Below are 24,194 nucleotides of genomic sequence, written 5' to 3'. Positions count from 1 at the left end.
GCTCTATTCATAAACTTGACATTAAAATCAGGTTTTATCAGAAGAACAGGGAATGAATACCAGATGTGAAAGAGCTGCTTTATGACTATCATCCTGAAGGAGGGAGTGTAGGCTGGGATGAACATAAATATCAACCTGCTTTGTTGGAGCCAAGTCACAGTCACAACAGCAGCTCTCTGTTGTCCTGTGAGCTCTGCCCCATCACAATAAGAGCAGGTTCCCATCACATCTGGAGGAAGACTCCACTATTAAACTGTATTTGTATTATCTTAATAACATGCAAGATCAAGCTTTTTTTCACCTGGCACAAAAAGATCCCTCTCCATCTACAAACACATGTAAAAACGAAGAGGCACAAATATTTCCCTCCGAAATCAAAAGTTCACTCACAAACTGGGTTGCTTCTCAAATATCATTTTATTTTCTCTATCCATGTTAGAATTACTATATTAATATTGTAATTACATATAAGTTCCTTCTGTATTGAAATACGCTGTACAAAATTAATCTAATCAAATCAAGGATGAGATTGGTCGGGGCGACCAGTTCAAAGGTCACCAAAAAAGCCAGAAATGATGGCCTACCCATGTCTTTAATAGTCGTTAGAGAAATAAGAAATACAGTCGAGAGATGATGGAAAAAAATGTAAATGGCATGTCCAGTACAAAAACAAATCATTTACAAAGTGAAAAGAAAGCACAACCCTGTTTATAAGACTAATGAGCTGTGAAACAGTGGTTTTCATAACAGATCATTGTGTGACACATGAGTTACCGATCCTGATCTTTCATCAATCTGACAAGCTGTCATCATTTCCTCTCATTCTGCAAGTGAATAGACCTGAAGGTTTACAGTAGCACCAATTGGCTTGTTGTTTAATTGTCATTAAACAGCATTTGACCATATTTTACTCCACACAGTATGAAAAATATCCACGAGAAAAATGATCCATACAGTTTTTAAGTGTGTCAAAGGAGCCTTTTGTGGCATGCAGCGTGACATTTACCTTTTCAGTGGACCTAATGGAGGCGTCAGCTGGCGGACGCTTTGTTTAGCCTCACACAGAATTCAACAGCAAATCAACAGACAACAATGGTTCCAGAAATACTGTGGAGACAGAAAAAATAAAACATTCTCTCCATGATGGAGGCCTTTCATTTTGAGCCGCTTACTCTCACAGCACCCGGTTGAGTGTCCTTTAATTTCCACCTCAAATATAGTGCCGTAAAAGCTTCTCAATAACTTAAATTACAACACTGTCATCTTTAAACAAGTTCCTGAACTGAAAATAAACCAGGACCAGCTACGTTGACCACGTTCAGTCCTGATTGGCATTAGTGGTAGAAGTTCTGGAGCAGGGCACAGGCCGGTAGCTTCTGTCAGAGTGGTTAAATGTTTTAATAATATAAAGACACAAGATCTGATTCAGGTACATAAACAAGATCTAGAATAACACCTACATACGTTATCTAACTTGATAGAAATAACACTGTCAACACTGGGCTTCTTAATAGATACTATATCAAGGTCTGTGATTTCATTTTGCTGAAGGCATGGGAGTTTACCACTCTATCGTAATGACACTGATCTTACTGCAACAAAACATCAAGGTAAACTCAGAAGTAGAGAACTGTGGAAATGTTTCAAAACACAACGTGAGGAAATATCCCACTCTTTATTGGTCAATGACTTACAGCCTCTTAACTGGCGAACGAGCTGCTCACTGGGCTTTGCGTCTCTGTAACAGGACATTGTACCATTCTGGGACTGAAGACGGCTAGCTAAATGACAGTTAGCGGAGCTTTGGAGATGTTTCTAAACCGGATTTTCAGAACCTACGCTAAGCCTCTGGAATATATCACACTTAACATTTGGCAAGACTGGCACAGCGAGGCGATAAGTCAGTTTGTCTGGTACAGTTCTTCAGTGACAGCTGTGACGTGCAAATATCGTGTATAATATAAAAAAATATATATAGCAAACAGTAATAAAAAAAAAAAAAACATGGTGACTGCACTGTTATGACGGGTATATTTCTGGTCCAGTCCAGCTTGAAGCAAGGCCATTTCTCTGAACGTCAACAGCCTCAGAAGATGACCAGAAGTCTCCAGCAACAACTGTGGACCACGTCCTCCTCGAAAAGGCAGCAAGAATGTGGGAGACACAAACATACTCACACACACAACCCCCCCCCCCCCCACACACACACACACACACACACTACAATATTTCATATACACATGGTATGTTGTCTGTGCACATGACTGCTTCCTCTTTCATTCACGCATTATCATGATGTGCAACTTTAAACATGATACAAAAAAAAGAAGCAAAAACAACAACGAAGAAAATAACTAAATAATGTGTAGTTGTAAGTTCACAGCTGCAGCATGTGGAATGGACGATACGGACAGGTCCTGAGCCCGGGACCCCTGGAGCTCTGAGCGGGAGAGGGGTTTGACGAGAGAAGTCAGCCATCAGGAGGTCAGAACTACAAAGACGATCAACACTTCTACCTGCGTTACTTCACGGGGATAAAAAGTTCTACTGCTTCTACTCCTTGTCCATCATCCGACCTTTCCTAGAAACTACCAGCTTTCTTCTCTTTTCTCTTCTTCCCTCTCCGCCCTCATCTTCAGCTCCTCTACAAGTTGACAAGCTCGTGGGCGACAAACTGTTTGAGCCTCTCCAGGTACTGTCCGTAGAGCTCCACGTCGTTGTGTCCGGCCCCCTCCACCCAGAGCGGCTCCACGGGGCGCTGGCAGCGTTCATACAGCGCCAGGCCGTGGGAGAAGTCGATGACCTCGTCCTCTGTGCCGTGAATCACCAGCACCGGTGACGTTACCTTGGAAATCTTGTCGATGCTTTGAAGTGAGAATAGAAAGGGAACAGGGAGTTAGGTCGAGATTCATAAAAATACAGACATGGTGACAAACAAAAAAGACGGGGACTGATTTGAGCTGTTCTTAAGATCAACACTGTTTACATAGAAAGAGAGCAGAGCTGGTTTGCTGACTGTCCACTAGAGGGAGCGATTGAAAATATTTTGAAGGCTGTGAGTCCTTTGAGTCAGTGTAAAGAGATTTCTGTCTTAACACACTACATATGCTAGAAAGCTATTTCTAAAGATATGGGAACTTTTTAGAATTAAATTGTACAGTTTGACATCACACGGAGCAGACTTCATGACTAGGAGCCATTCTTAGCGTAACCCCTGCCCTGATACTATAATATATTCTTTTAAAAAGTGGAGACAAATGAGATTTATGGTTAATCTAGTATTGCTGTTGAAAGGGGCCAAACTAAATCTCCCTCCTCTGGTCTTAATCATGTTATTCCAGGGTCAGTACAGTAAGTGCAGTTCACATCCGCCAACAAATGGCTGTCTTGTGTGTTTACAAATTTAGATTTGTATGTGAAGGAAAAGGACTGAGAAATAAGTCTCCTTCTTAGGGGGATTAAAATGAATACTAACATATGTGTGTGCTTTTGGGCCTTTCAGAGCTGTTACATGAACCAGTTTGTGGACCAAACAAGCTCACCAGGAACACTTGTCCTTGGTTTTAGCAGACACAACCCCCGGTATTTCACAATAGAGAATACATCTTATTGTTTTGATAATTTTTAAACATTACCTTTCAATTTCTCTAATCATTCAAATCTGGCTTGGGACTATTGTGCAGAAACATTTACTGCTTTACACAGACTTTAAGAATATGAACACTCCTAAATATATTTGTGTTTTCCCTGATTTCCTAATGCAGAGTTGTCATTTGAAATGCATGCATACCCCATATAAATTATCTGTGCGTTGTGTGATTTTCAGTGGATGTGCAGTTTGCACTCACTTTGGGAAGGCGTCGAAGCAGTAGGTCTTCTTGGTGTCGGGGAAGGCCACTCTCATGCCTGAAGTGAGTGGGGAGTGGAGGACAACAGCGGCGCTCTCATAGCGAGATGCCAGGTCCACTGAGGGCACGGTGCCAATGCTCTGGCCGTACACGATGACGCTCTCTGGACGGATGCCATACCTGCGAGGAGGACAAAGAATATCAGAAAATCAGCCACCATGTGTACACAACCAGTAACCAGACGTATTCAGGTAAATTTAGTGTAGTGTCAGGCTGGCAGGTGCCTAATGCTGCTCATTTAAAAAAAACACGGCTGGCAAAATCGAGAGGCAGATTCTGTATTTCATACTACAATCATTCGTTGTTTTTTTTTTTTTTTTTAAAGGCTTTTCATAGGAAAAGGGAAACTTGTCCAAGTAAATTCTGATTCATACCCATCACACAGGAACTATATTCAGACACACTCTCTATCAGTCTTGGATTTGTGCCACGTGATGCTCCATAAGCAAACATGCACCTGTGTGCAGTTACTCATACTTATTATCGGCTGAAATGTCAGGCCATAGCGATTACTCAGCGATTATAGGGCCTCCCAAAACAAGCACACATACACACAGAGATCAGTGATACAGTCCAGGCTGAGTTGCTTTCTGCTGCTTTTCCCAGCACAGACAACCACCGCTGAGGTCTTGTGATTCAGGAGGGCGGAGGGAGAATTAGAGGAAATCAAGCTGAGCGGGAGCAAAAAAAAAAAAGAGGCTGATACTGATACTGAACTGAGGCTGAGCGAGAACCAAAAATCCAGAGAGAGAGGGGGAGAAAAATGGAGGAGACGACATTCCACAACCGATTATGGAGAATGTGACGCAGTCTAGCAAGTGAGCAAGTCAGCTGACGACCAGAAGCCGGGCCTGAGCACACTACATCACTGTCTGTGCCGCCGCGTAGTAAACAGCTACAACCAGTCTGACTAAATCGCTGCTCAAGTCTATTATTAAAAAATAGGACACTGACATTACACGCCTATGATACACAGTGATGAGCAATGCATGAGCCCCAAAGTCTGACATCACTCTACACCGCTGAAATAGATTATTATATTTAGGAGCGCACGTGCACACACACAACACAACCTTCGCAAGGATCTGGAAGAATCTGCAGTATTGAAGAGCTATTGCTATAAAGGTCAGTATACGTAACTTAAGTGCAGCCACGTCCACTTCAGACACAACATGAAAATGAACACACACACACACACAGTCTCGATTGTAGACAGCCGGAATATAGGATCTGTCTACCGTTGGCGTGTCAGCTGGCCTTAACCGAGTATAAATAAGGGTGTTAACACTGGCACGGCATGGGAAAGTGACTGCAGGCTGTTGGTGCGACACCGTTAACAGCAACTTTAAATCTCTAGGATGGCTGTTGTATGAATCATGTTCAAAATGTATTGCCCATCTTAATGGTACAACATAGTCTAAAGGAGATGAAGGGCAGTAGCAGTCTTCTTCAGTTTGAACCCATAAAAAAAAAAAACACAGCTCTTTTCTGAGCCGGCCTGTCCGGGAACCAAATCCGTCACAAACAACTTCCCCGCTTTGCATGTCAATGGCAGTATGCTTTTCTAACGTAGACTCCACCTTTGTCTAGTGTGGTTTGTGTGAAAGCTTTTTTCTCAGGACCTTAAAAAGGCCTCAAGGGTTTCTGAGTATGAGCCACGATTTGAAACAGAAAGCGTATCACTGAAAGTAGAATTTGGAAGAGGTTCGCCGGAAGCCAACAGAAAAGATAACTGGTTTTGTAAATAACTGAGGATGTCGAGCAAACTGAGATGACTCCTGGAAATGAACCTGCTAGGTACACGAGGGCCATTTGCCGAATTCACTTACTCATCACTTATAAAGGGCAGCATTTGATCGTCGATTCAATGTTGTCATCACAGTGCGTTGGTTGTTTACTGTAATCTTCCAAATGTTTCACCTAGACCTTTATCTGCTCTTACCCTTTATAACCACGTGTTGTTAGCGTCTATCTCCTTTTGGCTTATCTGCTCGATGTTCTTCAACATATCACACCACGAAGGGCTGGCCAATCTTAAGACGCAGACACACGGATGTCCCAACACTGTAAAGTTATATCACCAATGTCAATGAAGAGAGGGTAAACTGAAAGCTATTTGACAGGTTAGTCTTCGGGTCTATTGATATTAGATGGGAAGAGAACCTAACTTGGCAAGGCCACCATATTCAGGCAGAGCCCTTTCCTCTGAAGTCACAGCTCAAATGCTGATTTACAATATGGTGTACTGCTGTGATCCAGGTTCAGAAGTCATATAAACACAGAGTCTGACCAACTTTTTATTTCAGAGATCCCTCAATGGATAGTAAGGAGGGGCCACAGGACCATGTTTCAAGGTTAAACAACATATTTAATATCTCAAACTAGCTCAAGCTAGCCTCAACTTTTTGGTTCACTTCTTTGCTGGGTCAGAGACATTATTCTGTTCATCAGCATTTGAGTCCAACATTTAAATCTGGTCTATGGAAATGCATGGAGGAGCGTTTTACTAGAGGCCACAAATAACAATGAAAAAGGCTTGAACCTGTGATCTTCCACTTGCAACAAGCTTCCTCAACACTATCCTATCCCTTTTACTCTGTACTGTTGGATGAATTCCTGTGGCTTTTTCTCACACATTCAGGAAAGGCTGTGCACAGAGGAGGACAATCACCGCTCTTATAAAGACACTATGACGGGCTCTGAGTGACCCAGCTCCACACAAGACGCACACACCCCCACCGCCTGAAACGGCTATCACTGGTCTACAATTTGCTCCATTGCCTTTCAGCTTGAATGGATCTCAACTAACCATAGCCAGCCATGCACCATGGTTACACCCCTCCCCCAGACCTTCATCAATTTAAACTCCTGACACAAATCCAATCTATTATGCATCTCATCCTCCCTCCTCCCCCTGTTCTGTCTCCTGCTCCCTCTTGGCTGCCCACCTCTTGCTCCCTGAAGACAAAATTATTCTAATTCCATAGCCCTCACTATGACGAATAGATATTTTAGGACATCCTGAACATATGTACAAGCATGCTTCACAGATCAGAGTACCATCTGTACTACAGCGGGGGGATCCTCCACTGAAGCGCTACAGTGCATCTTCAAATCCATTGAATACTCAACCTTTTCAGATAACAAAACCCTTACGCAACATTTAATCTCCATTTATGGCTCAATGATCACACAGATTTGAGATAAAACTGAAATAAATATTCAGATGAGAGGACAATATGTACAAGTCAGGAGAATGACGGGACTCCACCCATCTGACATAACAGGCACATTGGCCTTTGTCGACACCCTTCATCAGGCCAATAGTCTCCGACATTTCAAGCAGAGCGAGAAGTAAACACCTAACTACATTGTGTGTTGCCATGAGAGTTTGACATATGGCGATTTGTTTGAATCAATCAGATTCCCCCCCCCCCCCCAGGAAGGTACTGGTTTTTCCTGTTTGTCGGCCACAGAAGACCTCAGTCTGAAAGCTCATTTGAAAATTGGTTGCTAGGCTACAGCTCAATATTAGGGGAGCAGGATTGACTGCTGGCTCACCAACACCTCCGAGGGAAATGAAGAGGTGCCTTTCCTTAGTGGAGAACACACACACACACACACACACACACACACACACACACACACACACACACACACACACACACACACACACACACACACACACACACACACACACACACACACACACACACACACACACACACACACACACACACACACACACACACACACACACACACACACACACACACACACAAACAAACAAAGAGGAAGTGGGCTAACTGCTTTCACCAGCTTGATCACTCTAAAGTCCATTAAGTGTTCCTTTTTCATTCCTTTCTAATATTAATACTTTGCATGATAACAGAGGCTGTGTGTGTGTGTGTGTGTTAATGTGTAAACCCGCTGACTCATAGAGCTGAATCACCTGACCCGTTCCCTGCTCAGGTGAAGGGAGTGCCTCATCCTTGGCTTGAGAAAAGAACGCATGAGGAGAGTGTGTGTGTGTGTGTGTGTGTTGGTTTGAGCAATTGTGTGGTAAGATTGTTATAGTGACGGGTGGGCCGTGGTTGCTATGTTATATGACTGGAGTGCAGAGAAAGAAGCCTACATAAATGAGTCAACACTCAGGAGAAGCTGAACTGGCTGACAGCTGAAGTCAAAAACAGGGAAAAAGATTGAGTGACACAAAAAGAGAAGCAGAGGAAGTCAGGATCGGTTGTGTTCAAAGTGCCAAATGATCCGAGAAAGAAAAGACCCAGACACAGATCGACAATCAGAGAGCGAGAGCCGCCCTCTTCAGACTCTGCCTGGTCTAACACGAGGGATGTACGAGGGCCATGGGCAGCAGACTAATGCGAGGCAGAGATGCCTTTTGATGTGATAAACACAATTTTATTTGATTTACGTTTGGCTGGGTCAAAAGGCTGGTCTGTAACCTCTTTATCAGACAGGCAGTCAATTATAGGAATGGCACAGCTCTCAAAACACTGACACTGACAGCCAAGTCAAAAAGTCAGAAAATTTATGATAATATACAATAATATACTTGTGTGTTTTGGGGCTTTTTAAGTTCACAATTCATGTCCATGTAAAAGTGGAGAAGTAGCCTATGCCAGTCCAAAAATATATCATGCCCGTTCCCCGATCCCCATTTTGATCGTAGATATTAACTCTTAAGTAGCCCTGAGGTGTTGTGAAACATCCTTTCAAACTTTCAGCAGTCTTTGCACAAGATAAAACAAGTTGAAGCACCGGATCATTGTGAACATGAAGTGCTTGTTGAGGTGATAGAATGTGGAGGGTTTGAAGCCCAAAGCACAGCGTCACTAAACAGGAAAACACAGACAGTGAGACACTGTCATTAAAGGGTTGTTGTTGTTGTTGGTGATTGAAGACAAGCAGAATAGGTTTAGGGACTAACATATGGTCTCATTGTAATATTCCATGTTTCAATTTAAGTGAAAAGAGTAGATTGTCCTGCACATATATGATAATCTGGGTCTTTTCATATACTTTATGTTTAGGTTGGCTCTAAACAAAGCAATGTCCTGCATCTTTTCTCTCTGTGGCATACAGTATCCAGAAAGGACACTCGACACACTTCATCCACTGTCACAGAGAAACTGACTTCAGTAAGAAGAATAAACAAAAGCTAAATAGCTTTGAATCACATTATTATCTCATGAGCTGCTCCTGAACTCTGGCCCATATTACAGATATCTAACGATTTATTAACGACTCGGAATCATTGCTCATAGACAGCTTAATTACAACATGTAGAACGCACGGCAAAGCACAGCTGTGAAAGAACAGCAAGCACTCAGACATGAAACTGATGTCAACTCGTCTTGACGGGAGAGCTAGAGGAAACCGGGTCCTGCAGTGCTGTGTGACTGCCAACCATGGGACCAGCTTCTTGAATATCTACTTATTTCCTTATTCCTGTAAGCCTCTTATCCGACTTTGAAGAGGTTTCTTTCCTGATTAACCAACAGCCACATGATACAGTGTCTGATTTACTGTTAATACCTTCTCAGCCGGTTTCTTTTTTTTTATAAGTCAGCTGATTTACAGAAACAGCCTTTTACAGCTACTACCTCCCTGCAGTCTTCCAGAGGACAGACGGGGACAAGGGGCCACACCATGCAAATGGTCATCAAATCTATTTCAGCTCACATATCAAGTTGTGCGTTCCAGTTTTAATTCATGCTGGGAATTATTGTTTACCACATCCTGCTCCACACACAAATCAGCAAGCATAATTAGCAAGCGTCTGTTTTACTCTGCTCAGATTAAATGATATTTCAAAGTTAATTTCTGTGCTGGTCATGAAAACAAGAGGAATAAAATAGACAAATCCGTTCAAGCCGTCCGGTGCACATTATGGTAAACAGCAAACATTTGGTAAAACTATGTGAAGCACTTCTTCAAAGAAAGCATTACCAGTGACAGAAAGCGCTCAGTAAATTACTGCATTTGATTATACCCCATACACAGTCAGAGTCTGGCCACTTTCCTGCATGTAGAATCTTTATGATCGAGGGTTTCCTGTTTAACTTGCCTGCTTCCTCATTTAAAGGTTCTTATTTACAGAAGGCCACTCAGTGAGGAGTTGATAGTGTCAAGTGGAAGAGAAGTGCTGACAGAGATCTACCGCACAAGTCAGTAGCTAAGAAACAGTAACTTTAAGTTGCTGGTGGCTGTACCAAAATTATTCATCAGCACTTTGAAATCTCTGCAGACCCAACAACTTAATTTAGCAGAGAAAGAACACACACACATACACATCAGCTTTGACACAGGAGAGCATGCCCCACTAGAAGCCTGGTTTACTCTTCTTTGTGACGGATTTACACTGCTCCGGGTGTTTTCTTCCGGCCTTTTTATTTTTCCTAAGCAAACAATCTCCCTCTCCTCTCTTCGTCATTTGTTTGTCTTGCAGCAGGAAGTATACAGAAGCAACCTACTGGATGAAATTTTTATTTCTCCCACATCGACAAACAAAAACGGCCAAATATGTTATCACTTATTTACACTGATTAACACTGTGCACTCCTCTCCACATCCTGTTCCTGATCCAAACAGTTGCATGGCACTACCATCCGCCTTGAACGCATGTGTGTATAAGGCTGCAACTAACAATGATAGCTAATATACAACGTACGTTCATGGAGTGCATGAACCCTCAGGGCTTTTCCTTTCATTTACTGTCATTCAAAATTTGAGAAGTCGGTTGGAGCCAATGTTTACACAATTACACAGTTTCAGCTCTTTACACGTTTATGTACTGAATGTTTGTGAGACCCAAATACAGACGCTCTCTTGGCAATCCAGCACCAAAGACACAGAGTGTAATGTCTGTGGTGTTACAAAAGGTCAAAAGGAGGCGATGACGAGAGACGTCCCAGGTCTTAAGTGTAGACGGAAGGAAGTGTGGGAAGTGAGGTAAGACGGATGGACTGATGAACATTGTTTACATTCAGGAACACCTTATCTCTTCTGTGAGGCCTTCACATTAGGGATTGAAGCTGAGAAAATGTATTTAAAATGGAAACAGGATCGTGAAAGTAATTACATTTGTTTAAGTATTGTTTTTTCTTGTGAATCTATTTTTCAATAATGCAATAAAGATATATAATTGTAGTGTAAATGTAAACAGCTAATTCCTCTAGGCCCTCTGCACTGTAAAAAAAACGTGCTTATATCATTATCATTACAAAGATACGGTGTGGAATAATACTGTGATTGTAAAAAGAAGCGCTGAATAAGCTTTATTATTCAGTTTCATCAGCTAAAGAAATTCACAGATACTGATAAAGGAATATACAGATACTGCCAATAGGAGTCGAATGTCGGCTGCTGATAATCAGTACACTGATAGTCTGTTAATAGACTGCAGAACACAAACATGCAGGAGAGAACCCACTCACACCTACAGATTGTGGGCCGGCGTAAGCATAGAAACCATGCGCCTTATAAATCGCCTACAAAAACATCAAGTCACTGCTACTGAACTTTCTTTCCTCCACATCACCAACGATGATATTATGAATACTGATCATGCCTCCACTTGGCTCACTCTGTAGTCTTCAAATCCTCTTATTATGTCTTTGTGTGCCTGGGATATTTCAGGCAGGCTTGCTTGGATTTTTCTTTAAATCTGTTTTGATGTCAGTGGCTCTCATTTAAGCGTGAAACTCCTGCATTTCTGCCGACTTTCACACGATAAGTTTGCAAAGTTGATTGTTGATATGATTCTCTCTTGGCTGTTCACAATGCTTACAGCATACTTTGTGACTTTAAATATCCAAAGGAAAAATCACAACAACAAATCAGGATAGAAGTTGAACTATGATCTTCCAAATTATAGGATTAAAGGTTATAATGTTTCTGCCTGCTTTTTGGGGATATGCTACTTCCCTTCCCCATTAGAGCTGGGGTTGGTAATCCTGGAAAAGCCACTGATACACCCCTTCCAATCGGCCCTCTCGTCAAATGCTAGAATGCGCATGCTCAGTGAGAGTACAGGCGGGGGAGCACACAGAAAGAAAATTCGGTTGTTGCCGGACAGATACGCCAGCCAATCATTTAATTTGGCCTGAAATAAGTGATAGGTTGTGTTTATCATTGTCCTTTGAGGGCCACAGACCTGCTTCTTTTATTTATTTTTTTGATGACCATTTAATGATGGCTATTGGGACCTAAAGAGGATTTCAACAAATAAGACAAAAAGTGTTTCATGAACAAGTTACCAAGTTAAATTCATGCGATGCCTTATGTTTGTCACCATTAAGATTTATTTTACTCCAAAGTATAGATGCTGTTTGGTACAGAGTAGCCACATTTGTGAGGCTTGAGTCTCCAGTCCATTATAAATCAATTACAGCCTCTGTATGCTATTAAGTTGCTCTAATATCAGCATTCACCACAACTAATCGATAACTCTTTTCTTCCCCTCGTGCACGGTTACCCTCATCCCCTCTTAATTCATCATCATCTCTCCTTACCTTGACCGGAGGGCCTGCCAGGCGGCGTCTACATCAGCATACAGGTTCTTCTCTGAGGGCTTCCCAGAACTGGCCCCGTAACCCGAGTAGTCGTACGAGAAGACGTTGCAGTTGATCCGCGAGCCAAGGCCGATGTAGAAGCTGCTCATCTGGCCCAAATCCACTGCGTTTCCGTGGGAGAATAATAGAGTGTACTTGGCGCTGGGAGAGCAGCGGACAAACATGCAGGCAATGCGGTTCCCTCTTGAGGTGCGCGTCATGAAACACTCGATGGCGTCCTTCTCACGGGCCGAGTACTGCCAGTCGGCGCGCTCAGAGAGGTGCAGCGTCCATTTGCTGCCGCTCTCGTCGCACATGAGGCTGTAGGTGGGCTCCGGGGGCAGGAAGGCCAGCTTGGAGGCGATCTTACTGGGGCATGGTGGACAGCAGAACAAGCAGCATAGCTCACTGAGGGATAAGTGATTCATCCTCAACAAACTGTGGCAAGAGAGGGAGAGGACAGTTAAAACAGAAGCAGACAAACTTCATTACTGAATTAAATCAAAAAATGTCCTTCAAGAACAGAGAATGGGAAAAACAGATCTAATCTCATCAACTATATCTGGGTTGTCTCAGACAACTGTAATTTGTGACTAGATCCGCTGCAGACTGATCACAAGGAAAACACCACAAGAGCAAATTCGTGCCATACAGCTTGTGGATTATGTTCTTTCTCAGAATACAAACACCCCCAGGGGTTTACAGAATTTAGGGCTAAGGCCAGGCTGCTGTCTTTAAAAAAAAGGGTACACCATCAATTCTCTTCACCAGAACGCATGGCTCTCTTCACCCAGGATAATAAGAAAATATAGTCCTGACCCCAATTGAGGGTTTGTACTCATTCTGCCGCGAGGCTCCAAAACCACTCAGACTTAAAAGACCTTGTTGTTCCATCCAGCACCTGGACCTAAGGCTACCGCTGAGATATCCCAGGTGCTTTTGGAAATGCAGTAGCCAGCACTGGAGATGTCAGCAGAGCTTGTTTTGGTGACACTGGTTGGTCAGGATAAACAAAACGTTGAGTATGCTTTAAATGTATCCCTTGGTTTCACTTTGAAATTGGACTCATTTAGTGTTTTTGAATAGGGTGATCATAATGGCAGGTTATGACAATGTGTAGAGGTGTAGGTGCTAGAAGACAGACATTACATCCTGCTATTTCAACCCTGCAAATACATCAATTAGTCTATGTGAACACGACTGTATCCCCGCAATACAAAGCACTTTTTCTTCCAACCTGTCAAGTTTAATTGGGTCCACTTCATTTCAATTCCTGCCATAGATACTTGATTAGCCTGAGGTCTAGACTTGACCGATATGACACCATCAGTGACTACATTTACATGAAGAGCAATATTCAGTCTATTGACCTTATTCTGAATAAGATATTATTTCGATTATGGTGTTGCTAATAAAATATACCATTCAAATTCCTGTTTAAATATTATAGAGCATTGCCTGACTAGGACTCAAGTCCACATATGTCCTACAGTTTTTTACACTCAAATCCAGGGCAATTGTCATCAAGCAGTTGGTAGATGATGATGTTGCCAATTGCTATGAAAACTCCAATAGGACGTTATAATGCTATTCAGACATATACTTGTTTTGTGTACATAATGCGACTTAGCTCAGAGTACTCCGCATGTATTAGTTGACATTTTTGCTTATTCCGTGTATGACCTTATTCGGGTTTAGGTAATCAGAAAATAAGCTCTTTACATGGCAGTGCGTCATTCAGGCGATTGACTTAATCAGGTTAATACCAGAATATTGGTTTGCACGTAATTGAAATGCACATTTGAAACCCTTCAGATTATATAAATCCAAGTTATTATTGTTATTAATGTGAGGAGCAGGTACAGTGCCTTGCATAAGTATTCACCCCCTTTGGACTTTTCTACATTTTGTCATGGTATAACCACAGATTAAAATTTAGTTCAACGTGAGTTTATGTAATGGACCAACACAAAATAGTGCATCATTTGGAAGTGGGGGGAAATATTACATGGATTTCACAATTATTTACAAATAAAAATCTGAAAAGTGTTGAGTGCATATGTATTCACCCCCTTTACTGTGAAACCCCTAACAAAGATCTGGTGCGACCAATTGCATTCACAAGTCACATTTGCAGGTCACATAATTGGTAAATAGGGTCCACCTGTCTGCAATTTAATCTCAGTATAAATACACCTGTTCTGTGACGGACTCAGAGTTTGTTGGAGATCATTACTGAACAAACAGCATCATGAAGACCAAGGAGCTCACCAAACAGGTCAGGGATAAAGTTGTGGAGAAATATGAAGCAGGGTTAGGTTATAAAAAAATATCCAGAGCTTTGAACATCTCTCTGAGCACCATAAAATCCATCATAAGAAAATGGAAAGAATATGGCACAACCGCAAACCTACCAAGAGGAGGCCGTCCACCCAAACTGAAGAGTCGGACAAGGAGAAAATTAATCAGAGAAGCAACCAGGAGGCCCATGGTTACTCTGGAGGAGTTGCAGAGATCCACAGCTGAGGTGGGAGATTGTCCACAGGACAACTATTAGTCGTCTACTCCACAAATCTGGCCTTTATGGAAGAGTGGCAAGAAGAACGCCATTGTAGAAAGGGATCCATAAAAAATCCCATTTGGAGTTTGCCAGAAGCCATGTGGGAGACACAGCAAACATGTGGAAGAAGGTGCTCTGGTCAGATGAGACCAAAATTGAACTTTTTGGCCTCAATGCAAAACGCTATGTGTGGCGAAAACCCAACACTGCCCATCACCCTGAGCACACCATCCCAACAGTGAAACATGGTGGTGGTAGCATCATGCTGTGGGGATGCTTCTCTTCAGCAGGTACAGGGAAACTGGTCAGAATAGAGGGAAAGATGGATGGAGCCAAATACAGGGAAATCCTTGAAGAAAATCTGATGCAGTCTGCAAAAGACTTGAGACTGGGGCGGAGGTTCATCTTCCAGCAGGACAATGACCCTAAACATACAGCCAGAGCTACAAAGGAATGGTTTGGATTAAAGAATTTTAATGTCTTAAAATGGCCCAGTCAAAGCCCAGACCTCAATCCAATAGAGAATCTATGGCAAGACTTGAAGATTGCGGTTCACAGACGGTCTCCATCCAATCTGACTGAGCTTCATCTTTTTTGCCAAGAAGAATGGACAAACCTTTCCATCTCTAGATGTGCAAAGCTGGTAGAGACATACCCCAAAAGACTTGCAGCTGTAATTGCAGCAAAAGGGGGTTCTACCAAGTATTGACACAGGGGGGTGAATACTTATGCACCCAACAGATGTCAACTTTTTTGTTCTCATTATTGTTTGTGTCACAATAAAATTTATTTTGCACCTCCAAAGTACTATGCATGTTTTGTTGATCAAACGGGAAAAAGTTTATTTAAGTCTATTTGAATTCCAGTTAGTAACCGTACATAATGGGAAAAAGTCCAAGGGGGGTGAATACTTATGCAAGGCACTGTATCTAGCAGGAAGGTAACCCTTCTCCCTAGTAGCCACCTATTTTCTCAAGGATATACCTGCAAGGTTTCTTTCATTTTAGCCTCCTAAAGCTTTTCAGGTTGTGCTGCAGGAAAGCATCCAAAAACATGATGCAGCCTCCACATCTTTAACGAAGAGATGGAAATGTTTCTACTGCAGGGCTTCTGCAGATTAACTCATTAGAATTAAGACTTTTAAAGACCATTGTGAAATTTCAGCCTACGTCAAGCATGGCGGACTCAGTATTGGACTCCCAGAATTTACTTATAATACTGGTGTGCAATGTTTGGCTTGTACCAAAAACTCAAGTTAGATCTCAGACTATGGAGCCTTGTCCATATATTTATTTGAGTATTTCTGTTGTCATGTGGATGATCGATGAATGACCCAGACAGCTGCTGCCTGTCTCCCTCCTTCAGTCATTGACCTCTGGCCACTTGGAGCTTCAGATTTAACCTAGAATGTGTGGTGACCTTCATCCTCAGGATTCATCTCGCATGCTGAATTTCACTCACTCCCCCCGAGCCGATAGCTGCACATTCATGGTGTCTGATAATATTTGTGTATCACTCTCCTAATTTACATTTTTTCCTCCCCAACAACCTTGTGATGGGTTTGGTTTTGAATGGACATATGTCTTCATGGTGCAGTTAAACAAGAACACTGGACTACCAGCAGTGAGGCCCTGCAGATGCACTAAACCCACATCTCACCTAACTTACACACACGTGACTCCATGTGCCTATTCATATCAATAAACTGGTTGGACCTGATATGATTCCGGGTGAATGCATTTCTAGGAGTCCATGTTGCACAATATGATGTGACATCATATAAGGAGCGTGTAACAGCCAAGCACACATCGGACCCCATTTGCTTCCCATATCCCCCCAAAATAGCCCATAATCCTGCGGCCATGGAGGCTTGAGCCCCGCAGCAATTTATTGTAAAATGGTGGTAAAGTAATAGGGAGATTACACTGACTCAAGGCTGCGGTTGGTGTCTGGATGTTTCATTTCCAGAGGCTACGCGGTTTTCAATGACGGGCCAATTAACCCGCGACACTAATCGAGGAAGGGTGTGTGTGTGTGTGTGTGTGTGTGTGTGTGTGTGTGTGTGTGTGTGTGTATGTATGTGTGTGTGTTTCTCCTGAACAGCGAGCGGATGACAACATTACCTGGATGGAGGCTGGACGCCGCTTTCGTTTTTCCTTTCGGTTCGGACGTGACAGTGTCGGCCGCCGTGGTCACAGACGCTTTCCTGGCACCGGGACAACTGGACTTATCTCCTCTGGACGCGGCTGTCCTCGACCAGATGATCGTTCCTCGTTCCTCCGCCCGGTGTTTACTGATCCACCACAACTGGGAGTCTCTGTTAGCTGGTAGCGGCTCCTCCTCCGGTCCGGGGCTGAAGTGTCGGTCCTCCGCTCGGCTCCCTCAATAGACGGTCCTGGATGACAGCGAGGCCGACTCGGGGGAAACGTTGGAGTCCGTACAAGTCAGCAGCGACATGAACCACACAGAGTCACGGTGTTAACATCCGCTCAGGAACATCCCCGCGTCGGCTGTGGAAATCACCCTGCTGCTTGTTGTCCTGACTCGAGGAGATAAGGGGGCGGTGCTTGACGGCTACAAGAACCAATAGGAAAAAGGTTCAGGAAACAAACTGACCAATGATAAATAGGTGTGGGACTTTATAGGCCGTGTCTGGTTGACTCATACGTTGATTGACGCAGAGAAGAACCAATGAAAGGTTACCATTGTGGAGCACCGTCCAATCAACATCGATTGAGGAGCTCCCGAATGTCCTGGTAGGTGACGTCATTGACATGTGACAAAGTGTTTGTAAATCAAATTAAACAAAAATGTGGATTCTTTTAACGTAATTCTACGAAACAAACAGAATTTCCTTGATTTGTTTCGTTTTTTTGAAAAACTGGATCCGTGCTTCGACCATAGACCGACTCCCTCGACGTTTTATGAGGGGAGGGACCTACTCGGACTACTTCCGGGTCAGTGTGTGTTTCGGCATGGTGTTGAGGTTGTGGGATTTGTTGAAAATAACATGTGCGACTGAAAAGAGGGAAATAAGATGAGTTCTCAGAAAGGTAACGTGTCTCGTTCGCGAGCCCAGAAGCATCAGAACGCCATTGCCTACAAAAACAACAAGTACGGAGCGACTGCTCAAGTGAAGGTTTGTGAGCGTTCAAGATCTGAGTTGATGAAGCGATGAGTTTTCACGACTTGTGTCAAATTAGATTTGTCAGATTGTCATTTTTATAGCTTTAACCGTTACCGTATTGTGATTGTATATATGTCTTCGCTGTAGGTGGCAAACTCAAAGATCCACGATGGCCTGTGTCTACACTGCAAAGGGGTTCTCGAGTGGAAAGTCAAGTACAGCAAATACAAGTCACTGACACAGCCCCGGAAATGGTGAGAGTACTGGATCATTGCACACATGATATCGAAAAGTATCTGTCACTTAAGTCAAATCCTGACTCCAAACATGTGAGCTGACGCCCCCTCTTCATGTGGTCTTCTCTCAGTGTCAAATGCTTTCAGAAGACTGTGAAGGATGCATACCACATCCTCTGTAAGCCCTGTTCTCTTGAGCTGGAGATCTGCTGCAAGTGTGGGAAGAAGGAGGACATTGTTGTTCCGTAAGTATTCCCGTACAAATCGAATGATCTGATGCCATTTCCCCTTCCTGATATTATAATGATCATAGCTTTATTTGTAAAGCACTTATCTAAACAAGTTACAAACTGCTTCACAAAATCAACAGTTGTATGTTACTAGCTTGGTATGGAAGTGGCGATTACTATCATTGTTGTTTGGCCTAGCTCAGGTTAAACCCATAGAAAAAGAAATGCATACAGAGAACGAACTATATAGAACTTATTTTTATTATCTAGTTTTGTCATATCTGAAAAAGGAGACTCATGAATACACAGGAAAACTGACCTCTTTTAGATATCTGTTAAAGTGCAGCTACAGTTTATAGAATAATAGATCTTGCAAGCTGCAACAGTACAGGAACATTATAAAACAGTTCAGCAGCAACTTCAAAGAAAAATAAATCATCCAATTAAACACAAACTGTTAAAATGCAGCTGCAATTTAGAAAATTACACATTGTCTGTATCTTTAACAGTAATAATGTTAAACACCATTGCAACAGACCTGCCAAACTGTGCCATGGTTTCAAATCTTCCATTAAACGGAGAAACCCCACAAATTCAACAACAGCCATGGGTTGGTCGTCCAGAACAATGATCTTGACACGTTTTTCAGTTTTCTATCTTTCTTTGGGACTGTCTTTCTTGACAATTTGAATTAATTGCGTTGTTTGAATGGAGTTTTCAAAAGTTGCTGCTACGCTGGCCAACACTACACAGCACAAATCCCTTCTACTTTGACCTTCTAAAAACGGTTCTTGCTGGTAGCAGTGCAGCACCACTGCTGTTGTGGAGCAGAAAAGAAAATTACATATTTAGATAGATAGATAGATGTCCTTTATTGATTTAAAGCACCAAATTGGGAAATTAATGTCAGAGCAGCATGTAAAGGGCATTGCACATAGAGCGAAGAACAAGAGAATAAATGCGAGACTGCGTGCAAAATAGCAGTAGTTGTTTGCAAAGATAAAGGTATGAACATGACTGGAAAAAAAAAAAATCTTCTTTAAAGAGGTGGTATTGGATCGGTACCTAGATTTGTGTACCCGGCATTTTCAGCTGCATATGAGGCTTTTCTGTGGTTGGTATCGGTTTTTGAACATCTCTACTACAAATTATTAATGTCTGATTTTATTTTGTTTTCTGGCCATACATTAATTGTTGTCATTAAAAACATCTGCTTCTATTTTTATACCAGCATTGCCTTCAGCGACTCATAGGAAACCATTTATATTAAATGCTCTCCCTTTATATATGAACTAAACAATTGTAAGAAAGGCTGCTTGGTTGGCCTTACATGTGGAGGCGGGATTAAATGACATTTTATGTTCATATATTAAATCTTTTTATATTCGTCAAGCACATGTAGTAAATTCTAGTGCAAGACTGCAGCCTGGTGGACCAAGAGATGCATTACAACTGCTTCTTGACAACTTGGTTCAGTCTTTACATCATTATTTTATATATTCCTCTCTCTGCTGTAAGAGCACAAGTAACATGATAACATTGGACACTGCCTCATTTAGATTTTCTCTTCCTGTGTAGAATAAACTCCCATCTGGACAAGGAAGAGACAGAAGAAGATGGTGAACAGACAGAGAAAGGAAGTGAACGAGGGAAGAAGGACATGGACAGCGATGATAATGATGATGACCTTGGTGACCTTGACGATGAGGATGATGAAGACTTTGACATTGACTTGAGTCGAAAGAAACCACAGACAGGGTCTGCTGCGCGGCCAGGTGCTTCCAGAGTCCATTTTAAAGAATAAAAACCAAGAGGTTTCCACATGGACTTTTTATCACCAAAATAGTTACCTAATCACAGTATAATTGTGAAGTTTGTGACCACACTCAAATTAACTAATAATGCTATTTTTTACGTTGAGTTCCATCACCAGTGCTCGGTTAACTTTGGAGTTCTGGCTAAAAGTGCAAATGAAAAGTCAGTTAAATATACTTTTTTTTTTACTGAGGTAATAAAGTCAATACCAGGCTTGTGGAATGAGTAGCCAGCTCAGCTCGAGGGCGGCTTGACCAGAGTGATAAGGAAGAGATACCACTGCCCTCACATTCACCAGCGCTGGTTTATCATTAGTCAGATCAATCGCTGGCTATGGAGAGGATGACTTCATCCGATGTCTGTCTTCTTGAATTTCTTCCTTCCTCTTCAAAATATCACCGTAGTGATGAGTTCCCAGGATTAGGTCGGTCAGCCTTGATCGGAGCCTGTACAGGAAATTCAATAAATTAAGTCATAATCATTATTATGTTTGTTTATAGTTGAGCTGTGTGTGATGATAATTGACAGTGTAATTCACTCATTTAAACAGTTTACATCCATATTATTCCATTGGAATAAATAACTTTACATTTGCTCCAATACTTGTTCATTTCTCCTCTTCTTCCTCTTTTTGTGTTGTTCTTTTTTTTATTCCTTTTTTGAGTCCTATACATAATCTAATCTCATTCCGTTTAGCATGTTTCTAACTAAAGACGTTCAATGTTGGACTTTATCCATCACTACAAACAAGACACACTGGTTTGTTTTACTTCAGTATGTAATCACATGTAACCTTTACTTGCGCATTGAGTCTTACTGTGACAGGATTCCAGTAGGAGGGGATCGCCTTAGAATTGATATTAGTCAAGTATTTTATTTTGTCTTTAACCACAAAATAAGGTCATTTCTGCCATTGGGATTCTACCTTTCCCCTCTACAATACAATTAATTAAATAGAACAACAAATATTCAGTTGACTTCCCTCACATTAACTTTTACTACTTATTCAAACCGACTTTACTCACTGCTTCATCGTTTCAACTCTCAATAATCAGCTTGAAAGATCACCTACAGCAGAGAGTTAATCTAGAGAGTTAATCAAACCTTTATGGGACAAAACGGTAACTTAGAACTCAGCCACTTTCCCACTTCCTCCCTCTGTCACAGCATGGATAACCCGTAGTAACACAGAAATGCTGTCTGGCGTGCAAGCTATATGGTGTCATCTAAAAGTAGTGTCTTTTGTCATGTGAGGTTGACGAATTTGAGAAGACATGATTTTCTATATTGTAGTTCCTCATTGGGCTATTTGTAACACGAACCACAGCGGTTACTGTTTGCTGTATTAGGTTGCTGCTACTGAATTGTATTGCAGTATAATGATGTTTGTAATATTTTGTCTGCGTATGGTAACCACATTTAACAATGGTGCTTTTAAAATGTAACAAAGACATAGCAGATACACAGCTCACCAGGACATAAAGATTATTTTTGGTCACCTCACTAAATTTAAAGTAAAAGTTCTTTGTGTGACTTTGGACTGTCCTTTGAACTTTGAAGCACATTTTAGTGAGCATTTTTTCACCTGGTAGAAAAATCATACCAAATAAGGTAATTTTTAACTTCATCAAAACGAGTTCAAATATGAGGAAAAGACAGCACTTCACTGCTGTTTCTCTCACTCTATACTGACAGCTAATTTATTTTCCAGTTGATTTTAAGATCTGTTCCCTCACGTACAAAGCTTTTCATGATAATGCAATTTCTTCTTGTTACATTTTGGACATTGTAATCGTTTTTCACTCAACAAGAGCCCTTAGGCCCTCTGATGTTGATCTTTAGTGTGTTCCTGAATTCCATGTCCTGTTACATTAGACATACACGCTCAGTCAACATTAACTGAAAATCAACTGATGGCTTATATGATTTGTTTTCTGCTTCCATATTTACAATTCATAATATTTGTCTAATTGGATCTTTTATTTTATTTTATGAAGCCCTTTAGTTTAGTTTTTAATAATGCAAATTTAATTTATGAATGCAAGGGGCATTATAAATGAAGTTATTACTTTGACATACTGCAATCCTTGAACTATTAGACCACACCCTTTTTTCCTTAATCCAGTTCCTAAACACACTGACCTGTTGTTTCTTTAAATACGATTCCCTTTGGAGGATAGTGTTTGGTTGGAAATATATTTTTTGAGAAGTGAACAAAGACAAAAAATATATAACATGAATTATATGAAATAAAAATCAAGGAGAAATGGTTAGTTTATAGGTATAGGGTAAATCGTAGGGTAAAGAAACGCACATCTGTTAGCTTTAAAAAAAAAAGGAAATGGACTTGGCTGTGATTGTATTTTAGCTTTTATATTTTATTTTTATCACACCATTAAACTGACGTATTTCTCCAGACTACTGCTGATGTGCTGTGCTTGATTTTGACTTTAAAAAGGGGGTGCCACATATAAAATGTGTTGTAATTCCTACACCGTTCATCTGATTTGGATGTAAATACCCTCAAATTAAAGCTGAAAGTCTGCACTTAAAGTACATCCTTTATTGTTTATTCAAAATCCATTGTGGTGGTGTACAGAGCCAAAATTATGAAAATGTTGTCAATGTCCAAATATTTATGGACCTAACTGTAAATGTGCATTCGACCCCTGCAAGTCAGATTTCACTTTTGGCTTGTGTATATCCGGGTATCTAGATGTCCGTCCCGACCTGTAATTTCTTGTAATAAACTTTGTTATATTGAAAGTACTGGGTCCTCAGAGTCCTTCCTCAATCATCAACAACTTCAACAACAACCTCGACCTCTCGGCTGCATAGAATATACCATACTGTCAAGTGCTGTCACATGCTTAATATAAGGGAAAGGTGTCAAACAACATGTTGAACTACAATATTCACAACATATATGTAAACTGCATTACAACAAAGAGGAACAAGCTGGTATGTACAGGGAAATTACTGGGGTGTGACCTTGTTATTGTGAAATTCGAATCCACTTTCAGGAAGAAGTAACTTATTTTAGGCTTATTTTTCGACGCCCTGCTGCCACTCAACATGGTACAGAATGTTCTCAATCAAGGTTTCTACTCATAGACTTCTCGTAGACGACCCAAAATGGAATTTGATAATTATCAGGAACCCAACTAAAAAACATAAGGATCCCCTTGAAAATTGAAACTCTGGATTAGAAAGATGCCCGTGTGACGATGACAGGGACCCTCACTGAGTAGACTCAGTGTAAACTCATAGACATAGTAGACTCACTAAAAAATGAGATTCACAAAATAGATTTTCACAGATGCATGGACACAGAGAACTTTTTATTCAGAGAAGGTGTATCACATCTTCATACCAACAGAGGTGTTGTCTTCAAAGACGGCCACTCAATTTTTTTAGTTTAGATACATAAGAAAGGGATAACGAAATAAATAATAAGAGACAGTGAGAAAGAAAGAAATAACAATTTATTATTATTAGGGCGCGAGCACTGACAGGCACTGACAGACAGTCAGTGCAATTTCAATAATCCTTATTGGGTTCAATAATCCTTATTGAAATTGTTAGGATTATTATTATTATTTTTCATGCAATTAAATTGGCTTTTGCTCAAATTCTGACCAAAATTAGCAGAAAATTTGAAAGTGGTGAGTGGAGAAGCGGACTGTGCACATCCTGAGCAGGATTCATTTTATTTAATTATTTTTAATTCAATTTAATTTTTGTA

The 24,194-nt window shown here is 41.4% G+C and overlaps 2 protein-coding genes across 3 annotated transcripts; one reads left to right on the top strand and one right to left on the bottom strand.

The window, feature by feature from the left end:
- Positions 1-398: 398 nt before the first annotated feature.
- On the bottom strand, positions 399-17,613 carry abhd17b (abhydrolase domain containing 17B, depalmitoylase). Of its 2 annotated transcripts, XR_008338414.1 has the most exons (5): positions 17,165-17,613; positions 12,443-12,919; positions 3,849-4,028; positions 1,064-2,864; positions 399-1,006 (listed from the first exon to the last, which is right to left on the bottom strand). XR_008338414.1 is itself a non-coding variant. In XM_053421872.1 (4 exons), the coding sequence occupies exons 2-4, from the start codon at positions 12,907-12,909 to the stop codon at positions 2,645-2,647; spliced, it is 867 nt and encodes a 288-aa protein (XP_053277847.1). In that variant the 5' UTR covers positions 12,910-12,919; positions 17,165-17,613; the 3' UTR covers positions 399-2,644. The 2 variants fall into 2 exon arrangements, 1 of the variants encoding a protein (XP_053277847.1); XM_053421872.1 differs by having other exon boundaries at positions 399-2,864.
- A 360-nt stretch (positions 17,614-17,973) lies between these two features.
- On the top strand, positions 17,974-21,049 carry c4h9orf85 (chromosome 4 C9orf85 homolog). The gene is made up of 4 exons (XM_053421868.1): positions 17,974-18,180; positions 18,316-18,422; positions 18,536-18,649; positions 20,213-21,049. The coding sequence occupies exons 1-4, from the start codon at positions 18,079-18,081 to the stop codon at positions 20,436-20,438; spliced, it is 549 nt and encodes a 182-aa protein (XP_053277843.1). The 5' UTR covers positions 17,974-18,078; the 3' UTR covers positions 20,439-21,049.
- Positions 21,050-24,194: the final 3,145 nt, after the last annotated feature.

This window comes from Pleuronectes platessa, chromosome 4, assembly GCF_947347685.1.
Source record: "Pleuronectes platessa chromosome 4, fPlePla1.1, whole genome shotgun sequence".
Classification (NCBI taxonomy): Eukaryota; Metazoa; Chordata; class Actinopteri; order Pleuronectiformes; family Pleuronectidae; genus Pleuronectes; species Pleuronectes platessa.
The sequence above is the reverse complement of the archived record's forward strand: the minus strand, read 5'-3'. Positions and strand labels throughout refer to the sequence as shown.